Source organism: Artemia sp. Qi Xiang Cuo, chromosome 14, assembly GCF_049724085.1.
Source record: "Artemia sp. Qi Xiang Cuo chromosome 14, ASM4972408v1, whole genome shotgun sequence".
Lineage (NCBI taxonomy): Eukaryota > Metazoa > Arthropoda > Branchiopoda > Anostraca > Artemiidae > Artemia > Artemia sp. Qi Xiang Cuo.
The window spans coordinates 30,376,152-30,396,141 of NC_142807.1; the positions used below are offsets into that span (position 1 = coordinate 30,376,152).

General features: G+C 34.3%; 1 protein-coding gene across 1 annotated transcript in view; it reads left to right on the forward strand.

Annotated features, from left to right (window-relative positions):
- LOC148944358 (voltage-dependent calcium channel subunit alpha-2/delta-4-like) overlaps window positions 1–19,990 on the forward strand; it is a 209,559-nt gene that overhangs the window by 69,520 nt on the left and 120,049 nt on the right. The window contains exons 7-8 of the mRNA XM_089099907.1: window positions 13,297–13,562; window positions 18,749–18,859. Coding sequence (XP_088956033.1) covers window positions 13,297–13,562; window positions 18,749–18,859 — 377 coding nt within the window. The remainder of the gene's footprint in view (window positions 1–13,296; window positions 13,563–18,748; window positions 18,860–19,990) is intronic.

Below are 19,990 nucleotides of genomic sequence, written 5' to 3' on the forward strand. Positions count from 1 at the left end.
TTCAAAGTGTTCAAATCATCCCTACTGTTTTTAAAATTTGTTTTTTTTTTTCATAAAAAACTTTGTTAAATAAACATTAAATGACAAAATTAATTATTTACAAATACGGAGAACATGTTTGCTTTTTTTTTCAATGTTTTCAATTTTTTTTTTTTTTTTTTTTTTTTTTCGGTGCTTCCCCCGGTTGCCGGCTCAGGGGCCCGGATAGCTCTCTTGTGTAATTTCCCAGGCACCGGGCGCATCTCTGTGGCGCTTTCCTGGCCCGTGGCGCATCTCTGTGGAACTTCCCTAGCCGGTGGTACATCTCGGGGCTGCTTTCCGATCCCATGTTACTTCCCTGCGTTACCACCCGGGCCCGCTTTGCGGCTCACGATTCGCACCCGCCCCACAACAATTTCCAGCCCAGTTATATATAATCTACTAGCTTAATATATGTAAAGTATCAAACATCTCAGTGGATTTTTTTATATTGTTCAAAACATCCCTCCAAATAAAATTTATTCTTAATAATCTTTATCTGCTCTGGAAAAAAAAAAAAAGGATTAGATAAGGGTAGACCTATAAGGTAATTATAAAAAAATCCTTAATATTAACAGTTTTTTTTTTTATAATATTTGTATTTGTATTTATAAGCATTATGTTATCTCTAAAAATTAACTACATATACTTACAATTAACCGTCGTTCTTGACTTTTTTTTTGGCTTAGATAATAGAATTTATAAACAGTGCTAAAAAATGACATAGTATTTTTTGTTTTTTGTAAAAAAAGTAATAAAAAAAAATTTTATTTTTAAGTATATTTTTTCTACTCTGGGAAAAAAACCGTATTTTAAAATTATGGAAATATACGCTAATTTTACAAAAAAACTTAATTTTTAATGTTTTTTTTTTTGTAATATTTTTATTTGCAATGCTAACCATTATCTTATATACAAATATAACTAACCTAACCTTAAATGTACCCTTCAATTTTTCCTTTTTTTGTCTTCAATAATAAAATTTATAACAATTGCGAGTTAGTTCACTTGCCGTTATTAAAAATTGAGAAAATTATATTTAAGATTGTGAGAAAAAATCATTCAAGATTAACGCTGAGATATACTTTTATACAATTCTTGAAAATGTTGAATGTGGAAAAAGGTCTATAATAATTGGATGACATCGATAGATCTTTCTTTAACTAAAGGTAATAACGCTTACATTTTTATATCTCAGCTGCACGTGGATGCCAGAAGCTACGGAGCGCGCGCGTTGGAGGGTGTACGGACCGGTATCGCTCTGGTCTTGCGTGACTGTGCCGGCCACTTCATGATCGTGCATAAATGAGTCGGTAGGGTTCTCCTTATTAAAATAAGCCATGCATTCTCTTTTCGGTTTTTGACCAGAGTGTATGGTGGTTGCCTCGTCCACTTGTGCTTTCTTGGTTGGAGGGGATATGTATTATTCACAATTGTACTTAAAAAGAAGAGAAAAAGTTAGTATCTAAATAATTTGCCCCCTTTTTTTTACAGAAAGAAATTTCGTATCCTCGTACATACAATTTGTTTAGTTTATCACTAGGAAAGCAAAAAGTAAAAAAATTTCGTGAAATATACTAATTGAATCCTTTTTGAATATGAGAATTAAGGTCCACTGAAAAATTCAAAATCAGGACTCGTTTTTATCTTTATAACACCCCCCCAGACACCCACAGCCCCAGGACAATCACCCCACGTACAAGATCACTGAGACAAGACATGGACATAAAAAAACTTCCCCACCACCGCCCTAGTGAGACTCCTGGGTACTCTTAGAAGTATTGCTCCCGGAACCATTCAATGGACGGCCGAGGGTGTATTTTTATCATACCCCCAGAAAAAAACAGCACCCCTACACACTAAACCACGGACAAAATAACGGACATAATATACTTGGAAAAATATAACATCCCCCCCACCACCGAACGATATCGCAACCTGTTGAATCTTTGTAAGTAGAATTACGGCTCACTGACCCGTTCAAAGACCGGCCTAGGTTGTATATTTATCACACCCCCAGAAAAAAAGCCCACGGACAAAAACCCCCACGGAAAATCTCCCAGAGAAAAAAGACATGGAAAAATATCCCACTCCCCCCCCATCGACAGATATGGAAAAAATGCTATTAAAATTACGCATAATAGAGCAATGTATCTTTTTATTAATTAGAAACCTTTGGTTAAGCTGCTATCCAAATTCTTGTATATTTATCAAAGTCGGATGTCCTTTAAAGGGGTGTCATCAATTATCAGATAATTAAATTGTTGCGTGAAATCTGTAAGTCAAAGCCATAGCGGACAGTATTTTAAGGGAATGACAGAAAGTTTACAGCTGATTTTAGATAAGAGACGGAAATTATCGAAAACATTAGTGTGGTCTTAAACAGTGGGGGACTGAATGTTGGGGTTTCCGTAAATAAAATAGTGCGTATTGTCCGGTTATTTTCGTGTTTGATAATACGAGAGGGACGTGGGGAGAGGGGGGGGGGGGTTACCCGCATAGGTGCTTTGGGTAACACGGAAAAAAAATTTTAAAAAAAAAAAGCAATTAAATGGTCAAATGTATTTTCCAATGATTAAAATTCAAAAAAATAAACCATTATATTTTTTTTAAATGTGTTCTGGAACTTTCTGATGATTTAATCATATTGCATACCCGTTATATACGAAATCTGAAGAGCGAATTGTTTTGTAACGGGGAAATCATATGTAAGCATGTCTCTGATTGGCTGAGAAGGAGGATGTAACCGACTCGATGATTGGCTGAGAAGGACACATGTGATCTAACTGTTTCATATTCCTGGGCACCATGACATTCACCCAGAGCATGCACTTGTTCAAAACCAACAATAATAAATAAATCCCTCAGGCCTAAAGATTAAAGAAACCTTAATGTTTCTTAATTCTCCCCTTCGTGAATCAATAATTCCCCCTAGCGATTATGTAAATCAAGTTCTCAGGCCAGGCTAGCCAAACAACAATGAAGCCATGTTTGTTTCTTAATTCCCCTTCGTGAATCAATAATTTCCCCTAGCGATTATGTAAATCAAGTTCTCAGGCCAGGCTAGCCAAACAACAATGAAGCCATGTTTGTTTCTTAATTCCCCCCTTCGTGAATCAATAATTCCCCCTAGCGATTATGTAAATCAAGTTCTCGGAAATTCACTTCCCCTTCGATTACGCAATCAATTTCTCGGAAATTCACTTCCCCCTCGAGTCCTAGATCAATAAAATTGTTCCCGTTAGAATTCAATGCGCATGTGCAACCTTCGCCCCGGAGCTATTACACATAGAAACATCAAATAACTCGACCTTGGAAAAAGAGGTCATTGACCCCATTAACCACGTGTTCTCCCTAATGACTCTATGCCCATAAACCACGTGGTTCTCGTGGGAGTTTTTAAAAAAAGTGTCCGGATCGGGATTCGAAGGGGTATTGTTCTCGTGGGAGTAACACCCCCTCCTCTACTGTCTACGTCCTGTAAAACATTCATTGTCTATATGTTCTTCTTGGCCCAAGCACAGTTATTTGTACATAATCTTATACTTAACCTTTAATATTCCTTGTGACTTTCACTTTTTTACTTATGTATTTCAAGCCAAAGATCCTGTCAAATGACGGGAATGAAAAAAAAACCGTAGCGTAGAGTCTTTTGTGAGTACCGGGGATAAAGAGTTTTTGCCCCCTTGCCCCACACACAAAATTATAAACGGGGGGTGGGTGGAGGGGAGCCCCTTTCCCCCATAGTTTTTGGTCACTTGGTAAAAAAAAATGGTTTTGCAATGTTTTTGGCTGCTAAAATTCTTTGATCAGTTCAATAAAGACCACGAGAATACTGACATGTCATCTAAAGAAAGTTTGGACTTGGTCGGTAAACGCAGCAGTTTTATCGACTTCTGCCATGATTTTACGGATGGTGCCACAATTTCATTTGATTAAATAAACAGCATTAAAATAGTGACATGATATATACCGAAATCTAAATCTCGGTTGGTAAATGCAGCGGTTTTACAGACTTGTGTAGTGATTTTACATATTGTACTCGAAACGGACATTATGCTAATTATTGATAAAAAGAAAAACAGTTGGTAAAAATGACCAGCCAGTCGGTAAAATCTCTAGCTCCCCCTCTAAAAATTTGGCTAGTAACGACACTGCTCCTTAGTACCAATTTCATGCTTAGTCCAAGTGTATAGGCCTATAACATTTATCAGCGTAAGAAGGATGGACCTATACCAATTGATGCAGTTGTTGAAATGGTCCCTGGATCAGGAAAAATTGGCTATGTCAGATATTTTCCTAAATAGTATGTAGACTCTCTTGTAGTCCAAATTGTCTTTTTATTTTTACCATTAAATGGAGAAGTCACTACCTTTGTTCTGGCATTATCTCTTGTTAAAAAACTATTCAACTATTAATTCTTCTCCGTATTCATCATATTCTTCTGATTTGTCTACTTCAGGAAAAAGCATGATTGTCTTGGAGATAATGATACGATGGAGATTTGACAAAGCTGCACGCTTTTCATGTGCTAGTTATAAATAGTCTTACGTACTCTTTTTTAATGTCAAATACAGGGAAAAGCCTTTGGATTTCTCCTAGCTGGATTTTGTAAAGAACGAACCTCAGGGATTCATGGAGCAGAGTCACTCAAATATGACATCACAGAAGCAACTCTTCAAAAGATATGTTTTTCATATTATCTCGTCAAAACATACGTGTGTTATATCATGGTGTATATAAAGATGCAGTTTTTGTGAAAAATTCATTTTATGTATGGAGTATGGTTTTAATAATTACAAAAGGCCTATAAGTATTTACTACTACTTAAATAGCGATTTCCTTTCAAATGAGCCCTTATACAAAAAGTGATTTTCTTTCTTGTTCAAGGGGGTAGGGAGATTAGATTGTTTCCATACAACGCCATTATCCATGGGTTTCAGGCTCTTTCCCAATTTTATTCTTTTTTTTTTTTAATTCAGATTTTACTATTAAGAAATGGCAAATCCCTCTCACTAGGAACTTTTTTTTAACGCATTTTTAAATTTATGGTTACTATGGCCTGAGGTTCGTTCTTTAATAGGCTACAGCGATATTTTTTTGTTTTTATTTGTTTTGTAAATAAATCCTTCTCTCTCTAAAATAGTAAGGTACTAGTACAGCACTTGAAATTACAATACAACACAAAAATTGTAATTAATGTAGGTCTACTTCAATCATCTGCTTTGTGAAAACTCGCAAAGCTACCATAAATATATTTATTGCTTACTGAAATGTATTTGATTTTTGGACAATAGAAAAGGTAAAAATAAAAAACTAAAGAATAAGAACAAAAATTGAAAGAACCTTTGTCTGAAACCCAGCCCAAAGGTTGTAATCTGATCGATATGTTTTAATCTTGACCGACAACAATCAGCTCACTCAGCGTAACTAAATATTCAATAATTCTAGAGCTTTTCCTACAGATTTGTATAAGACAACAGTAAACTCAATCATTCTTTTTGTGTTTTCCAGATCAGGTGACAATTTATTTCAAACTTGTGGTCCTGCGTGTCCAAAAAAATCTAAAAAAAAAAAATTCGGTTACTGCGGGTAGGATTTCTATAAGAATAGCACTTTTACTACTGCTGCTGAGAGAGAAGGATTTATTCAAAAACCCATAATAAACAAAAATTTATTACTACATCCCCTAAAAAGCAAAGCTTTTCCGTGGGGGTGGTATAGAAAACAAAATCCTTAAAATAAAAAGAACACTTGGCCACCGACACCACTAATAACATCACTCTAAACAATAAATAAAAAAAACCTCATTACTTTACATTTCATCCAGGAACACCATATTAACATAACCCCCACAATAAATAAGTAAAAAATCAAAACTCACACTCTACAAAAAGTAGTTCCTTATAGTTTTTTTTCTTAAATATATCAGAGTCACCAAAAATCTTAATATCATAATTTGAACAATTCTATTTCCGTGTACCTCTATAAAATCCAGAAGAACATGAACGGGAAGAAATTTCTCTAGGTACATAGAAATCAACACAACCCCATTTATCCTGAGAATGCACAGTAGAGCTAATGTACATTAAATCCCTAAAACAAGGAGTGTTTTCAAAGTTGGGTGAATTTCCAAAAAGACTGATGAGGAGAAATACCTGCTAAAATCCTTACTGCATGATTTTGTATAACTCTTATTGGTTTAATAATACACGGAAAAGTAGAGGGCCAAATACTTGAACAATAAAGTTTATTCGGGTGCATAAGAGAAAAATAATGATGGCGGAGGACGGATTTAGGAAAAAAAGTTGGAGTTTCTTCACTATACCTAGGTTTCTTGCCAGAATTATACTAGTTAAAGTTACCTGTTTCTTAAAGGTATTAAAAAAAACAAGTTTTTTAAACTGAAAGTAAGGAGCGACATTAAAACTTAAAACGAACAGAAATTATTCCGTATATGAAAGGGGCTGTCCCCTCCTCAATGCCTCGCTCTTTACGATAAAGATTTTTGTTGTTTTAAAAAATTAAGTTGAGAGACAGATTAAAACTTTAGCATAAAAAGCGAGGCGTTGAGGAGGGGACAACCCCTTTAATGTACGGAATAATTTCTGTTCGTTTTAAGTTTTAATGTCACTGCTTGCTTTCAGTTTAAAAAACTTGTTTTTTTTATTTAGTACTTGATCGTTTTTAGTTAATGCCGCTTTTATTTTGGCTCACCGTCATTGAAGACGTAAACAAAATTTGCATAAAAATTTAACTTTTCTTTTGCTAAATGGCTGTCTCTAAATTTCGTTCTGACATAATTTACAAATTAACTTACTTAACCAACTTCTAAATTCGTATATTTTTCTTCTGGCAAAAAATACAAAGTTGCAGATTTTTGCAGATGTGAGCTTGAAGCCTATGTTATAGGGTTTTCTGATACGCTGAATCTGACGGTGTGATTTTAATTAAAATTCTTTCACTTTTAGGGGATGTTTCCCCCCCTCTTTAAAAAATCAGGTAAATTTTCTCAGGCTCGTAGCCTTTGATGAGTAATACTAAACTTAATAAAATTTATATATTTAGAATCAGAATTATAAGCCCATTCTTTTGATACATTTATTGACATCATAGTATCGTTTTTAAAAGTTTCGGTTACTATTGAGCCGTATCGCTTGTTTTTTTTTATTGTTTTTTTTTATTACGTATATGTTATTACGTATATGATGGGGTTGTCCCCTTAGTAAATAACACGCTCTTTACGTTAAAAGTTGAAAAAAATTTTAATTCACAAACTCCTGAATCACAAAGGCCGTTTAATTAGAATAGATAGCTCTTTTGAAAGCGCAAAAAAAAACTGTAGCATAAAGAGCGAGGTATTGACTTGGGGGAGACCCCCCTCATATACGTAATAATTTCTTTTCATTTTAAGTTATAATGTTGCTTCTTACTTTCAGTTGAAAAAACTTGTTTTTTTTATTTAATTTCTGATCGTTTTTTAAATAATGCTTGGAAATCCGGCGCCCCCTTCAAGAAATGTCCCTTGCCCCAAAGAAACATCCTCCACGGAAAGATTCTCCCGAGTACCCCCCCCCCCCCCCCCCCCCCCCCCCCCCCAGAAAAAAAATTCTTCCTGAAAGTGTCTGTATACTTTCCAATCAACAATACAATATGTAAGCAATGGGCAAAGTTCATAACTTGCAGCCCTTCCCCTGGGAACTGTGGGGGATTAAGTTATCATAAAACACATATTTATTAGATTTTCGACTATACTCAACAAAATGGCTATCTCAAAATTTGAATTGGGTGACTTTGAGAAAAAAATGAGCGTGGGAGGGGGCCTAGTTGCTCTCCATTTTTTTGGTCACTTAAAAAGGGCACTAGAACTTTTAATTTCCGTTCCAATGAGTCCTCCTACGATATTATAGGAGCACTGGGTCAATACGATTACCCCTGGAAAAAAAAAACAAATAAACACGCACCCGTGATCTTTTTTCTGGCAAAAAATGAAAAATTCCACATTTTTGTAGATAGGAGCTTGAAACCTCTACAGTAGGGTTCTCTGATACGCTGAATATGATGGTGTGAATGTCATTAAGGTTATATAATTTTTAGGGGGTCTTTCCCCCTTTTTTCGAAAATCAGCCAAATTTTCTCAGGTGTGTAACTTTTGATGGGTAAGATTAAAATTGATGAAACTTATATATTTGAAATCAGAATTAAAATCTAATTCTTTTGAAGTATTTATTGGTACCAAAATTCCGTTTTTTAGAGTTTTGGTTACCATTGAGCCGGGTCGCTCCTTACTTACAGTTCGTTGCCACGAACTGTTTGAAAGTTTCATCAATTACAATCCCAAGATATTTCAAAGATACAATCCGTTTTATAACTCCCTTGGACATATTTAATTCCTTGATCTATGGTTAAAAGTCCGGTGATTACGAGAAGATAATAAAATTAGACTTACGGTACCCTTGTTAATCCTTAGTTTATTTACCCTCAACCATGTTACAATTCTATGAACCAATTCCTTCGTTGGCTTCTCCAGCAGCTCCACTGTCTTGGCTGTGCTAATGGCTGTTAGGTCATCAACAAAAAGCGAAATTGTTTGATTAGTCGGATTTACCGTTGGTTCATTTATTCTGTAACAAAAATTATTTCGACAATTTGGTAAATTAATAATAAATATCAAGAATAATGTAGGACCAAGAAGAGACCTTTGAGCAGTACCTATTTCAACACGGTTTTTTCCCGAAGAAGAATCATTTACTTGGACACACTGGTAGCGATTACTTAAAAAAAAGTACTGCAGCAGTGAAACTTACTATTGACAACCTACTTCAGAAAAAAACGTCTAATACCAACACAGCTTCTCACGCTCCTCCTCTATCTCAATCTATTTAAAGCTTCACTCTGTTCCCCTCCCTTAAAGTCCCACTTTCCTTTGAGTCATTCCTTGTAATCCCTTCCCACCCCATTCGGGAGCAAACTGCTTTGGTTGGTTCAAGATAGATGGCCAAAATTAACAGGCTTTGGCAATCTGTCATCCTAAAGAAAGAAAAACGAGCAACAATAGTTTTTTTTAAGGCCAAATGAAAATACTGAAAAAACACAATAAAGCGAATATTTCAAGGGGACAAACGCCTCTCTTCTTTCGCGCTGAAGAAGAGAGGCGTTTGTCTCCTCGAAATATTCGCTTTGTTGTGTTTTTTTTTTTAAGTATTTTCATTTTCCCTTTAAAAACCCCATTTTTGCTCGTTTTTCTTTCTTTATGTTATGTCAGACCAATGTGGTTTAAGAAATTATCTATATCTGTCATCCTTCAGCCATAAAACGTGTCCCAGCCATCTTATTCTTTCCTCCATTATAACCTTAGAAACTGGGATAGAACCGTTTTTCAGACAGCTTGTTTTTTGAGATTCGGTTAGTCGAACCACCACATGCTCTCCGTAGACAATTCCTCTGGAAAACATTTAATAAATCCTCCTCTGCCTCTCGAAGCGTCCATGTTTCAGAACCAGACATGGCCACTGTTATTACAGTCGGTTCCAATATTCTATTCTCAGACTTATCTTCTTATTCTTCGAAAAAAATTTAAAATGTGAGAATACGCCATGAATCTTGGCTTTTCTAATTTTTATATCATCACCGCATCCACCATTATTACTAATCGTGTTACCCAGGGAAATAAAGCTATCCACTTGATCGATCTTCTCGTTACTCAATGTCACTTCTTCACCTTTATTGGCTCATAAGCTAAGCGATCCAGTCTTCTTGAATTCACTTCTAATCATATTTTTGTACCCAGAGCTTTCGAAACCTTCAAAAATTCGTTCATTTTGCTAACATCAAGGTTGCCCCTTAAAGGAAATTAAATAAAGAAAAAAAAATTAAATAAAAAAAAAGGAGCGACATTAAAACTTAAGACAAATAGAAATTATTCCATATTTGAAAGGGGCTGTCCCCTCCTCAACGCCTCGCTCTTTACGCTAAAGTTTTTATCGTTTTAAAAAATAAAGTTTTGAGACAGAGTCAAATTTTAGCGAAAAGAGCGAGGCGTTGAGGAGAGGACAGCCCCTTTCATATACGGAATAATTTCTGTTCGTTTTAAGTTTTAATGTCGTTCCTTTATTTCAGTTAAAGAAACTTGTGGTTTTTATTTAATTTCTGAACGTTTTTGAATTAATACAGTTTTTATTTTGGCTCACTGTACATGAATAATTAAAAAGAAATTTGCATATTACTTTTACTTTTTTGGCTAAATGGCTTTTTTGGCTAAATATTTGGATATTTTCGTTACGTATATTAGGGGGTTCAAACCCCTAGTCAATACTTCGCTCTTTACGCTGAACTTCAAATTTTGTTTCAATTCTTTAAGAATGACCCCTTAATCACAAACGCCGTTAATTAGAATAAATAGCTTTGATGAAAGTACAAAAAAAAATTTAGCGTAAAGAGGGAGGTAATGACTAGGGGACGAACCCAATCATATGCATAATAATTTCTGTTTGTTTTCAGCTTTGATGTTGCTCCTTACTTTCAGTTGAAGTTTTTTTAATTTAATTTCTGATCGTTTTGTTTTTAAATAATGTTGGAAACTCTGGCGTCCCTTTTATACCAATATACCTTCCCCCATAAAAACCACCTCCGTGGAAAAATCCTCCCACGTAAGCCCCGACCCGTCGCCCCCCCAACTACCAGAAAAAAATACACCCTGACAACTTCTGTATACTTCCCAATAACCAATACTATATGTAAACATTGGGCAAAGTTCATAACGTGCAGACCTTCCCACGAGGACTGTGAGGGATTAAGTCATCCTCAAAGACATAGTTATTGTATTTTTCGACCATGCTGAACAAAATGGCTATGTCAAAATTTTGATCGGTTGACTTTCGGAAAAAATGAGTGCGGGAGGAGGTCTAGTTGCCCTCCATTTTTTTGGTTACTTAAAAAGGGCACTAGAACTTTTAATTTCCGTTCGAATGAGCCCTCCTGCGATATTCTAGGGTCACTGGGTCGATACGATCATCCCCGGAAAAAAAAACAAATAAACACGCATCCGTGATCTTTCTTCTGGCAAAAAAATACAAAATTCCCCATTTTTGCAGATAGGAGCCTGAAAATCCTATGGTAAGGTTCTCTGATACGCTGAATATGATGGTGTGATTTTCATTAAAGTTATATGGGGTGTTTCCCCCTGTTTTTTAAAATAAGGCGCGTAACTTTTGATGGGTAAGATCAAACTTGATGAAACTAATATATTTGAGATCAGCATTAAAAATCTGATTCTTTTGATTTATCTATTGGTATCAAAATTCCGTTTTTTAGGGTGTCGGTTACTATTGAGCCGGGTCGCTCCTTCTTACAGTTCGTTACCACGAACTGTTTGAAAAGAGATTTTCACGAAAAATGAATCACGAAAAGTGGTTTTCCTTGTGATGGAAAACCACTTCATAATATAATCGTTTGCATAATATAAAAGAAGGGTTTAACTTTCTCATTTGATACCAAGCTCTATCATAGCCTTCGCAATGTTCCTTAAGATAAAGTTGATCAAGATAATCCATGACGATAAAATAAAAGTCCAAAATAGGGATAAATTCCTTTTTAATAGACAGTGTATAAAAATTTCACAAAAAATACCAGATATTTCGGTCACATATACAGTGACCGTCATCAGTAGTAAACTGATGACTACTGATGACGGTCACTGTATATGTGACCGAAATATCTGGTATTTTTTGTGAAATTTATTATACACTGTCTATTAAAAAGGATTTTATCCCTATTTTGGACTTTTATTTTATCGTCATGGAAAGGCAGTGTGGTCTCCGAAATTATCTATATATAAGATAATTCATACAGATGGGATACGACACAACCCTCCTGAACTGCTGATTCGACACCAAACCAGGTATTAATCTTACTATCTAGCTTAACCGCAGCAATATTATTCTCATTGTTCACCTTAATATACTTCTGGTATAAAAACGAGGGATAACGTATGTGTATTATAATCATGTTGCCAATCCCCAAAATAACTTAAAACGTACGGAAGATTGACAATTAATGCACTTAGACATAAACAAACTAGTGTAAAATTTAGCCAACCCAAATAGTGGCGTTGTTAGTGGCTTTTCAATTCACTTAAGAACTGATTTTAAAATCTAATTACCACTTAACACTTTTTATGTTTACATCCAGGACACCAATTCACGAAAAAATAGCAGGAGGGGCAAAGGTACAATCCCTTTATATGGGCCTGTCTAAAAAGTCAAGTTTGGTTAATGTTAATGAAGTAAAATAAAATAGGATGACTAGATAAAAGTTTAGAAACAAATTTGGGCTATATTTGCACATTATTTTAAATATTTATATATTTTTATATTATTTATATATTTGCACTATATTTGCACATTAGGGGGTAGGGGCAAAGCAATTCATATATTAAATACGTAATTTGACCTAACCTAGGCACCTTTTTCCCCATCTAAAATCCAAAGGGCAGCGTTTTATATATCTTAAGACCACGCAAGAAAAATCATCTCACTCGGCGGTGTCTTGAATTATCTTGTAGAAACGGGTTTTTCAAGGCGTCTCTGCCGATTGACTTCATCATATCTTGTAGGACTTCTTTAGAGAGGCCCACATAAAGGGATTGTACAGGGGCAAAATGTATCTCTCAAAATCTAGCGGGCCAATTTCGTTGTTTTTTTCTTTGTTTTTTTTTTAATGAGAATACCAGAAAACAATAGTTTTTAGTGAAAATGCCAAAAAAGGTTTTTTTCGAAGATGTCTTTTCTAGATTTCGAAACACAGAGGGGCAATTATTTAGGGACGGATGCAGTGAAGATGTTTGACAAATACACAGGAAGCTCTTTTCCAATTGTAAGATTTTTGATAATAAGAAAAAAAGACCACGAAAAATGACAAAGGATATTACAAGCCGTGGTCATTGAAATTGCCAAGTTTTAAAAATTGCATTACATGCCTTTTTGCATGTTGCAGCCTACAATATTTAGCCTACATTATGCGTTCACACAACAATGAACTTGTTTTCACTTAACCGATCTAAATATTTAAACATAATGTAATTTGAAGGAATACAGATTATTTTTTACCGATTTTTATATACAAATGTAAAAAAAAAAAAAAAAAAAATCTATTTTGTACAGGTAAACTAAGTTGGGGCTAGACTATTGTTTATCCATGTGAACTAAATGTTTGATGATCAAAAGAGTGTATAAGATGCAAACACAGCTGCATAAACCTAACCAACATCTAACTTTATAGCCGTGAAATGGTTACAAGACGAATACGAAGCGGATTTGTTTGATTGTCGAGTTCGACCTTGGTATATCCGTGCTGCAGCAAGCGCTAAAGACATGATAATACTCCTTGATACTTCAGGATCTATGACAGGTGTGAGGAAAGAAATAGCAAGACATGTTGTAATCAACTTATTAGAAACACTTTCAGATAATGACTTTGTCAATGTCATGAAATTCGGTGAGGTCCCAGAGGCGGTTGTTCCTTGCTTTCAGGATAAGCTAGTCCAGGTATAGATACTTTTTTATATATTTTCAAATTTCGTTTATCACGTACAGGAAAAAAGCCTTCGGAAACTGTAGCCAATCGTTTCTTATACTCTAAGTTGTTATAAGACAGTTTTTGATGTTTTTTTTTGTGATTTTACCTTCTTATGTCTCATATGCTCTTAGTCTCCATATATCTGCTACAAATTCTTAGTTTCTTGCGCTTTCTCATCTTTCTTTCTCGTTGAATTTGATGTATTAGAATGTGCTAAAATGCCTACAAAGCAATTTGCGGCAAAATCGCCTTCATCCCTTTCTGTCATTGCCTTTCCTTCGTATAAGGAGTCAGAATCTTGGCTCAGAAACTGAGAAAATGTTAACTGATCGATTAGAGAAGCAAAGTTTTCTCTTGAGTTGACTAAAACGGGAATGCTGCTGTCCGTTCCATAATAACTCAAAAGTAATTCTGCTACTGTTATAAAGTTTCTCGAGAAAAAATGTTTTAATGAATCGTTTTGTTTATAATAGTAGAAAAGGTCCTCACACATTCTTAGTAAGAATTGACTGTGTTTGTTTTATTGTCACCTGGAATCCCTAAAATATGTACAAAATTCTGTTATTTTCTTGAATCGTTGAGCAAGCGTATTGTGGAAATCTATGTATTAATGAACTTAGCCTTTCAAGATTAAATTTTGCAAAAAATAAAAGTTTTTAAAATTAAGTTAGCGTACTAGTTGAATGTGTCTAATTAACATTAAACGTGCGATTAGTCATCCTCGATTAGGCTGCCTGATGCTCACAAGTCATATTATCTGAACAAGTCATATTATCTGAACACAGGCTGCCTGATCCTCACAAGTCATATTATCTAAACACAATATGTATCACATTGTGCATAATGTTCAGATTTTTATTCTAACATTTTCATATTACATGCCATTGTGAATAATTTTAAAACTTTGCAACCTTATCACAAGTTAGTGCGATGAGATAGCTGCCCGATTCGGGAAGAATGAGATTATATAAGAGCTGCAACATTTGTCTATAACTTGAATTATTTGCGGAATCTATCTAACGGAACGTCTATTTCTTATACCTTTCCACCAGTGAAAGTAATGCAATCTTTTCCTCTCTCGGTTGGAAAAATTTGCTATTGATCTCTTGATATTTATTGACCTATTTCAGTGATATGATTGTTAGTACTTCTTAGCTTATTTTTTCATTACAAAAGTTCCATAATTTCATATACTATCGAATTTTACCTTAGAACTTAGTTCTTATATCGAATTGTAAATCCAAATTTGCTTGTTGAGCAATAATTGCTTTTACATAAACTTTGAACCAGTAATTAAGTTTATTGTTGAGCTAATCCGTATTTGTTATGTGCAGTTGTATGCTATTCAATATAAAGCTATGACTGCAAGTCATAAAGAGTGTGGCTTAAACCTGTCTTTCGTAAGATCTTTTCTGTCGATGAGTAGTAATCTTTGACATAAAGATAGCTGGTAAACTCACATTGTTTTAAGTTGTGGTGGCCTCTGGGAACTCTGCGTCTTTAGTAGTAGCAGTAATAATATGTAGTATCAAGTTAGGGAAGAATCCTGCAAGATTGAAAAATTACAAGTAGTTAATGCTTAAAGTCATAGAAGACAATTTCTTAAACCACATTGGCCTGCTAAAATATAAAGAAAAGCGATCAAAATGTTTTTTTTTAAAGGCCAAATGAAAATACTGAAAAACAAAGCGAATATTTCAGGAGGACACTCGCCTCTCTTCTTCAGCGCAAATAAAAACTTATTTAAGGAAAATGCCACAAATGCCAATGGAAACCAAAGCAACACGGAGAGTCAATGTGAGAAAAAAACAATAAAATCTGAAAAGGCACCCAAAATTTTAAGATGAATAAAATTCAATAAAAGCCAAAATTATTGGTGAGTGACTCGCCATTGATTGTTAGGTATTTGGTTTTGATTCTTCTAATTTTAATTTTTTTTGAATTTTATTCATATTTTAATTTTGGATTTATGGTCGATTTTATTGGGTTTCTTTTTCAAGTTGACTGTCCGCTTTGTTTTGGCTTTCTCTGTCCTTTTTGGCATTTTCCTTATATATTTTTTTGTTTGCGCTGAGGAAAAGAGGCGGTTGTTCTCCCAAAATATTCTCTCTGTTTTTCATTATTTTTGCTTGGCCTTAAAAAATCCATTTTTGATCGTTTTTTCCTTGTAAATAAATCATTTCCCGTATTCGCTTCGTGCAAGCAGGGCTGCCACCAAACGCAAAAAAATCACCATTTTCTCTCAGAAGAAAATAACAAAGAAAAATCACCAAAAGGCAAATTGGCAGTGAAAACTTTAGCGTACCAAATAGTGATATTATCTGTTAAGTGATTTTTATAGCTAAGCGTTTTGTTTAATATTGAAGCATTTTATTTATTATTAATATTGATATATTATGTACATCAATATTAATATTGATGTTACTGGTCTATGGTAGTCACCAGAAAAAAGAAAAGCATTTTTCATACCAAACGATTTTAAAATCTCACATTCATACGGATTTTGTTCACAGAGCTAATTACAGTTTCTATTTTAAGTGTTCACTCCCAGAAATTGCAGATTTTTAAACTTCAAAGACAAAGAGGAAATTGGTTTAAAAACCGTTCTTGGCTACGGCAGATTTTATTATTATTTTGTGCCAAAGCTACAAAAAAGGGGGGGTTTCAGAAAAATGTTGCCTTTGGCATCAATTACAGTCCAAGTTTTTGGTATGTATCTTCCCTTGCTGCAGAGTAACTCTGATTCTGATGGTGTGATTTTCATTAAGATTCATTTACTTCTGGGGGTTCTTTCCCGCTTTTTTTTCGAAAATCAGGCAAATTTTCTCAGGTTTGTAGCCTTCGATGGGTAAAACAAAACCTAATGAATCTTATGTATTTAGAATCAGCATAACAGACCAATTCTTGTGATATTTCTATTTATATCAAAATTTCGTTTTTGGAATTTGACGTCAAAATTCAAAAATTTTAGAGTTTCAGCTATTATTGAGCTGCAACCCTCCTTACTTACAATTCGTTACCACAAACTGTTTTATTAAGAACAAACTGTTACAGCACAATTGATTGAAGAATACAGAATAAGAAATGTTCTTTTCTTCAGGGGTCCCTAATCTGCATCTTGAACATAATTGGAAGGTAAAACTTCAACTCAATAGAGGGAGAAAGAATAGAAATTGTGGTAAATTGGCTAGAAGAAGTAGTTTTATCACCAACATTGAAGATTTAAAAAGTTTTATTTTGCTTGCCTCTCCAATATACCAAACACAAGAGTAAAATGGGTGAATACCCGTAAAAATTCTAGGCGGTGGGACTTTTGCTATCTTAGAAATAGTTAGGTTATGGGAATGAAACCTTTAGGAGTGCATCTTAACTTTGAAAATGAAATTCTAAAATAACTTAAAATCCAATTCACGTCGTAGGTGTTGTGTTTTAAAAACCTAAGTTTACAGGAAAGTAAACCAACCAATATTAAGGAGAAAAAATTCTATGCTATTTCTGAAGCCCCAGAAATAGTAAAAGAGTTAAACAGAAGCTAGAATGCACCTTCCTGGGAGATGATTTAGGGCTTGAATTCATTCCTGAAAGTTTCACTCTCCTAGTGTAACTATTTTCCAAGACAGTCAAAAGCCCCTGAGCTAGAATCATGCCTTATCTAGTTTAGTCCATCTCTGCTTATTATTGTAGTTGATGACAAGAAATAAGTATATGGCCCCACCTACTTAGGCGTTAGGATCTGAATATAGGCTTAAATATAAATAATGTAATATATTTTCTGGGCCTGCATTAAACTTCGTAGATCCAAAGATTCCAAGCACCGCATGTCGTAGATCCCGCGATTACCGTCTATTACATTTTCTTATGTACTAATATAGGTAGCACGGTTTTTGGTCATCTCCCCTGAGCGGCTATTCTGATATGCAGTAAATTCGCCATCCATGGACCATTGAATCTATTTATTAGAATTTTTATGAGAATTCGCCTCTTTTTTTTAAAAAGCTGTTTCGTAAATATAATAAAATAAACAGATTTAACGACAAAATTACCATAATTAAGGTAAAATCACCAAAAAATCACCAAACGAAAAAAAAACGCCAAATTGGGTTATAAATCACCAACGGTGGCATCCCTGCGTGCAAGGAATTTCGGGTGATGCACACCTTCTATGGGTATATATTTGCAGTCAAAACTTTAAACATAAATACTATTGCACTCTTTTGTGTAGGAATATGGTTAGTTTTGAATATGGTTAGGAATATGGTTAGTTTACAGTCGTTACGACTGTAAAAAAATTTTCAGTTATAGCTTTCCTTTCTACCACACTGCAGTCGAAATAAGGGACGTGCTGTCTGCTGTGAGAACTTTATTGAACAGAAAAAATACAGGCAGAAGTTTTTTTTAATCCTATGTTTTCCCTTACTATTTTTATTATTTATCCATAAAGTATTGAGTAAAACTGCTTGTCGCTCTTAAGTCGTAGCCAAATATTTTGAAGTATCTATATTAGTTCGTGCATTTATATGTACGGATAAGCATAGTATAAATGACAGTAATAAAGTTTCAAAGAGGTAAAATAAAGTTTCGCAAATAAGGTAGTATATTTGACGTCTCATTTACTCTCGTCTATCTCAGAAGCTACAGATAGAACACCGTTGGTTGATATGTTTGCAGGTTATTTATGAAATTCAGTAATTTGTTTTCTTAAGTAAGTTGTAATATACTGTTGCACTTGCAGTTTTATGCTACCATCTTGACTACATTTGGCGAGGGATGCATACTTGGGCAATTATTTGGTAGGATTTTCATCCCAACACTAGTATACAGAGATGCCCTATTTCAGAATCCAGGCGAAGATATACCAATTGTATAGAATTATCCTAATTTGTTCTTAAACTAGTAATTTCAATGCCATGTAATCCTGCCTTGTTAAATAACCAGCCTAATTTCGTTTTGTATGTTGATTTGCCTTGCTGTATAATTATTGGAGAAAGTGTGATTGTCAATTAGTTTTATGGTAGGGATTTAATTTGATTTCCAGTTATCTTATGATTAAGGGTATTGTGATTAGAAAGGTCTACAATAGTTACAATAGTCAAATGTTACAATAGTCTTGTAAGTATCCCACTTTTCTTTTTTAAGGTCCATTTTTATCTTCTAGGCAAATTTGGAAAATATTCGAGAGCTCCGTCTTGCTTTAGATGGAACAGAAACGGTGAATATTGCAAACTTTTCTGCTGCACTTACTCAAGGCTTTGAGATCCTTGCTAAGGTAAGCAATACTAAATTTTACTATTCCTTATTTATAATTAAAACTACAAAATTAGTAGGTTTCGTCATAAACAAAAACAAGTAATATTAAAATTTATTTTTAAGACAAATAAAACAAAAAAAATGCTCGAGATCAAACGTTAATTAAGCTAATATTATAAAGGCTTTTGTGCTCAGTGTTTGTCAGACAATTTACTTGTTCACCTGGAAATACTTTCCTTTTCTATATGCTTGATATGTTTAAATTTCACTATGACTTTCTAAAACAATTTAAAATACTTTCATATGGGTTAGTCCTGGTGATATTTATAAAGATAACTCATAAAAGGTCTTAAAATTGTTAATTTTAATTGTATTCAACAAAAGCAATTAGCCTGATAATATTCAAAAATATTAGAAAAAAAATGGCTAAAAGCCCTCAAAAAGGTTGATAAGAAAAAAGACAAATAACCAAGCTGTTCCCAAGATATTGCTTATATGCCGTGCTATTTTGATGACTCCTGGTACGTTCAGAGTTTAGAGTTTTATTCACCATTAAATACAGATTGGAAATACAATACTCATATTCCCCTCTCGAAATGCTCCATGGCCAGGAACACAAGGAGGTTAGAAAAAAAAAATATAAGCAACAACCGAAAAAAAGTCCCCCCCCCCCAAAAAAAAACCCTTAGAAGTTTCAACTTGATCTCAACACAAATTTCCATGATACTGCGAATCAAACACGTGGTAACGAACTGTAAGTAAGGAGCGACCCGGCTCAATAGTAACCGAAACTCTAAAAAAAGGAATTTTTATACCAATAGATAAATCAAAAGAATCGGGTTATTTTGCTGATTCCAAAAATTTAAGTTCTATTAAATTTTGTCTTATCCATCAAAGGCTACAAGCCTGAGAAAATTTGCCTAACTTTCGGAAAAAGGGGAACGATCCCCTAAAAATCATAGAATCTTAATGAAACTCACACCATCAGATTCAGTGTATTAGAAAACCCTGCCTTAGAGGTTCCAAGTACATAACTGCAAAAATATGGAATTTTGTTTTTTTTTTGCCTGGAAAAAGATCACGGATGCGTGTTTATTATTTTTTTTTTTTTTTTTTAGGGGTAATCGCATCGATCTAGTGGTCTTTAAAC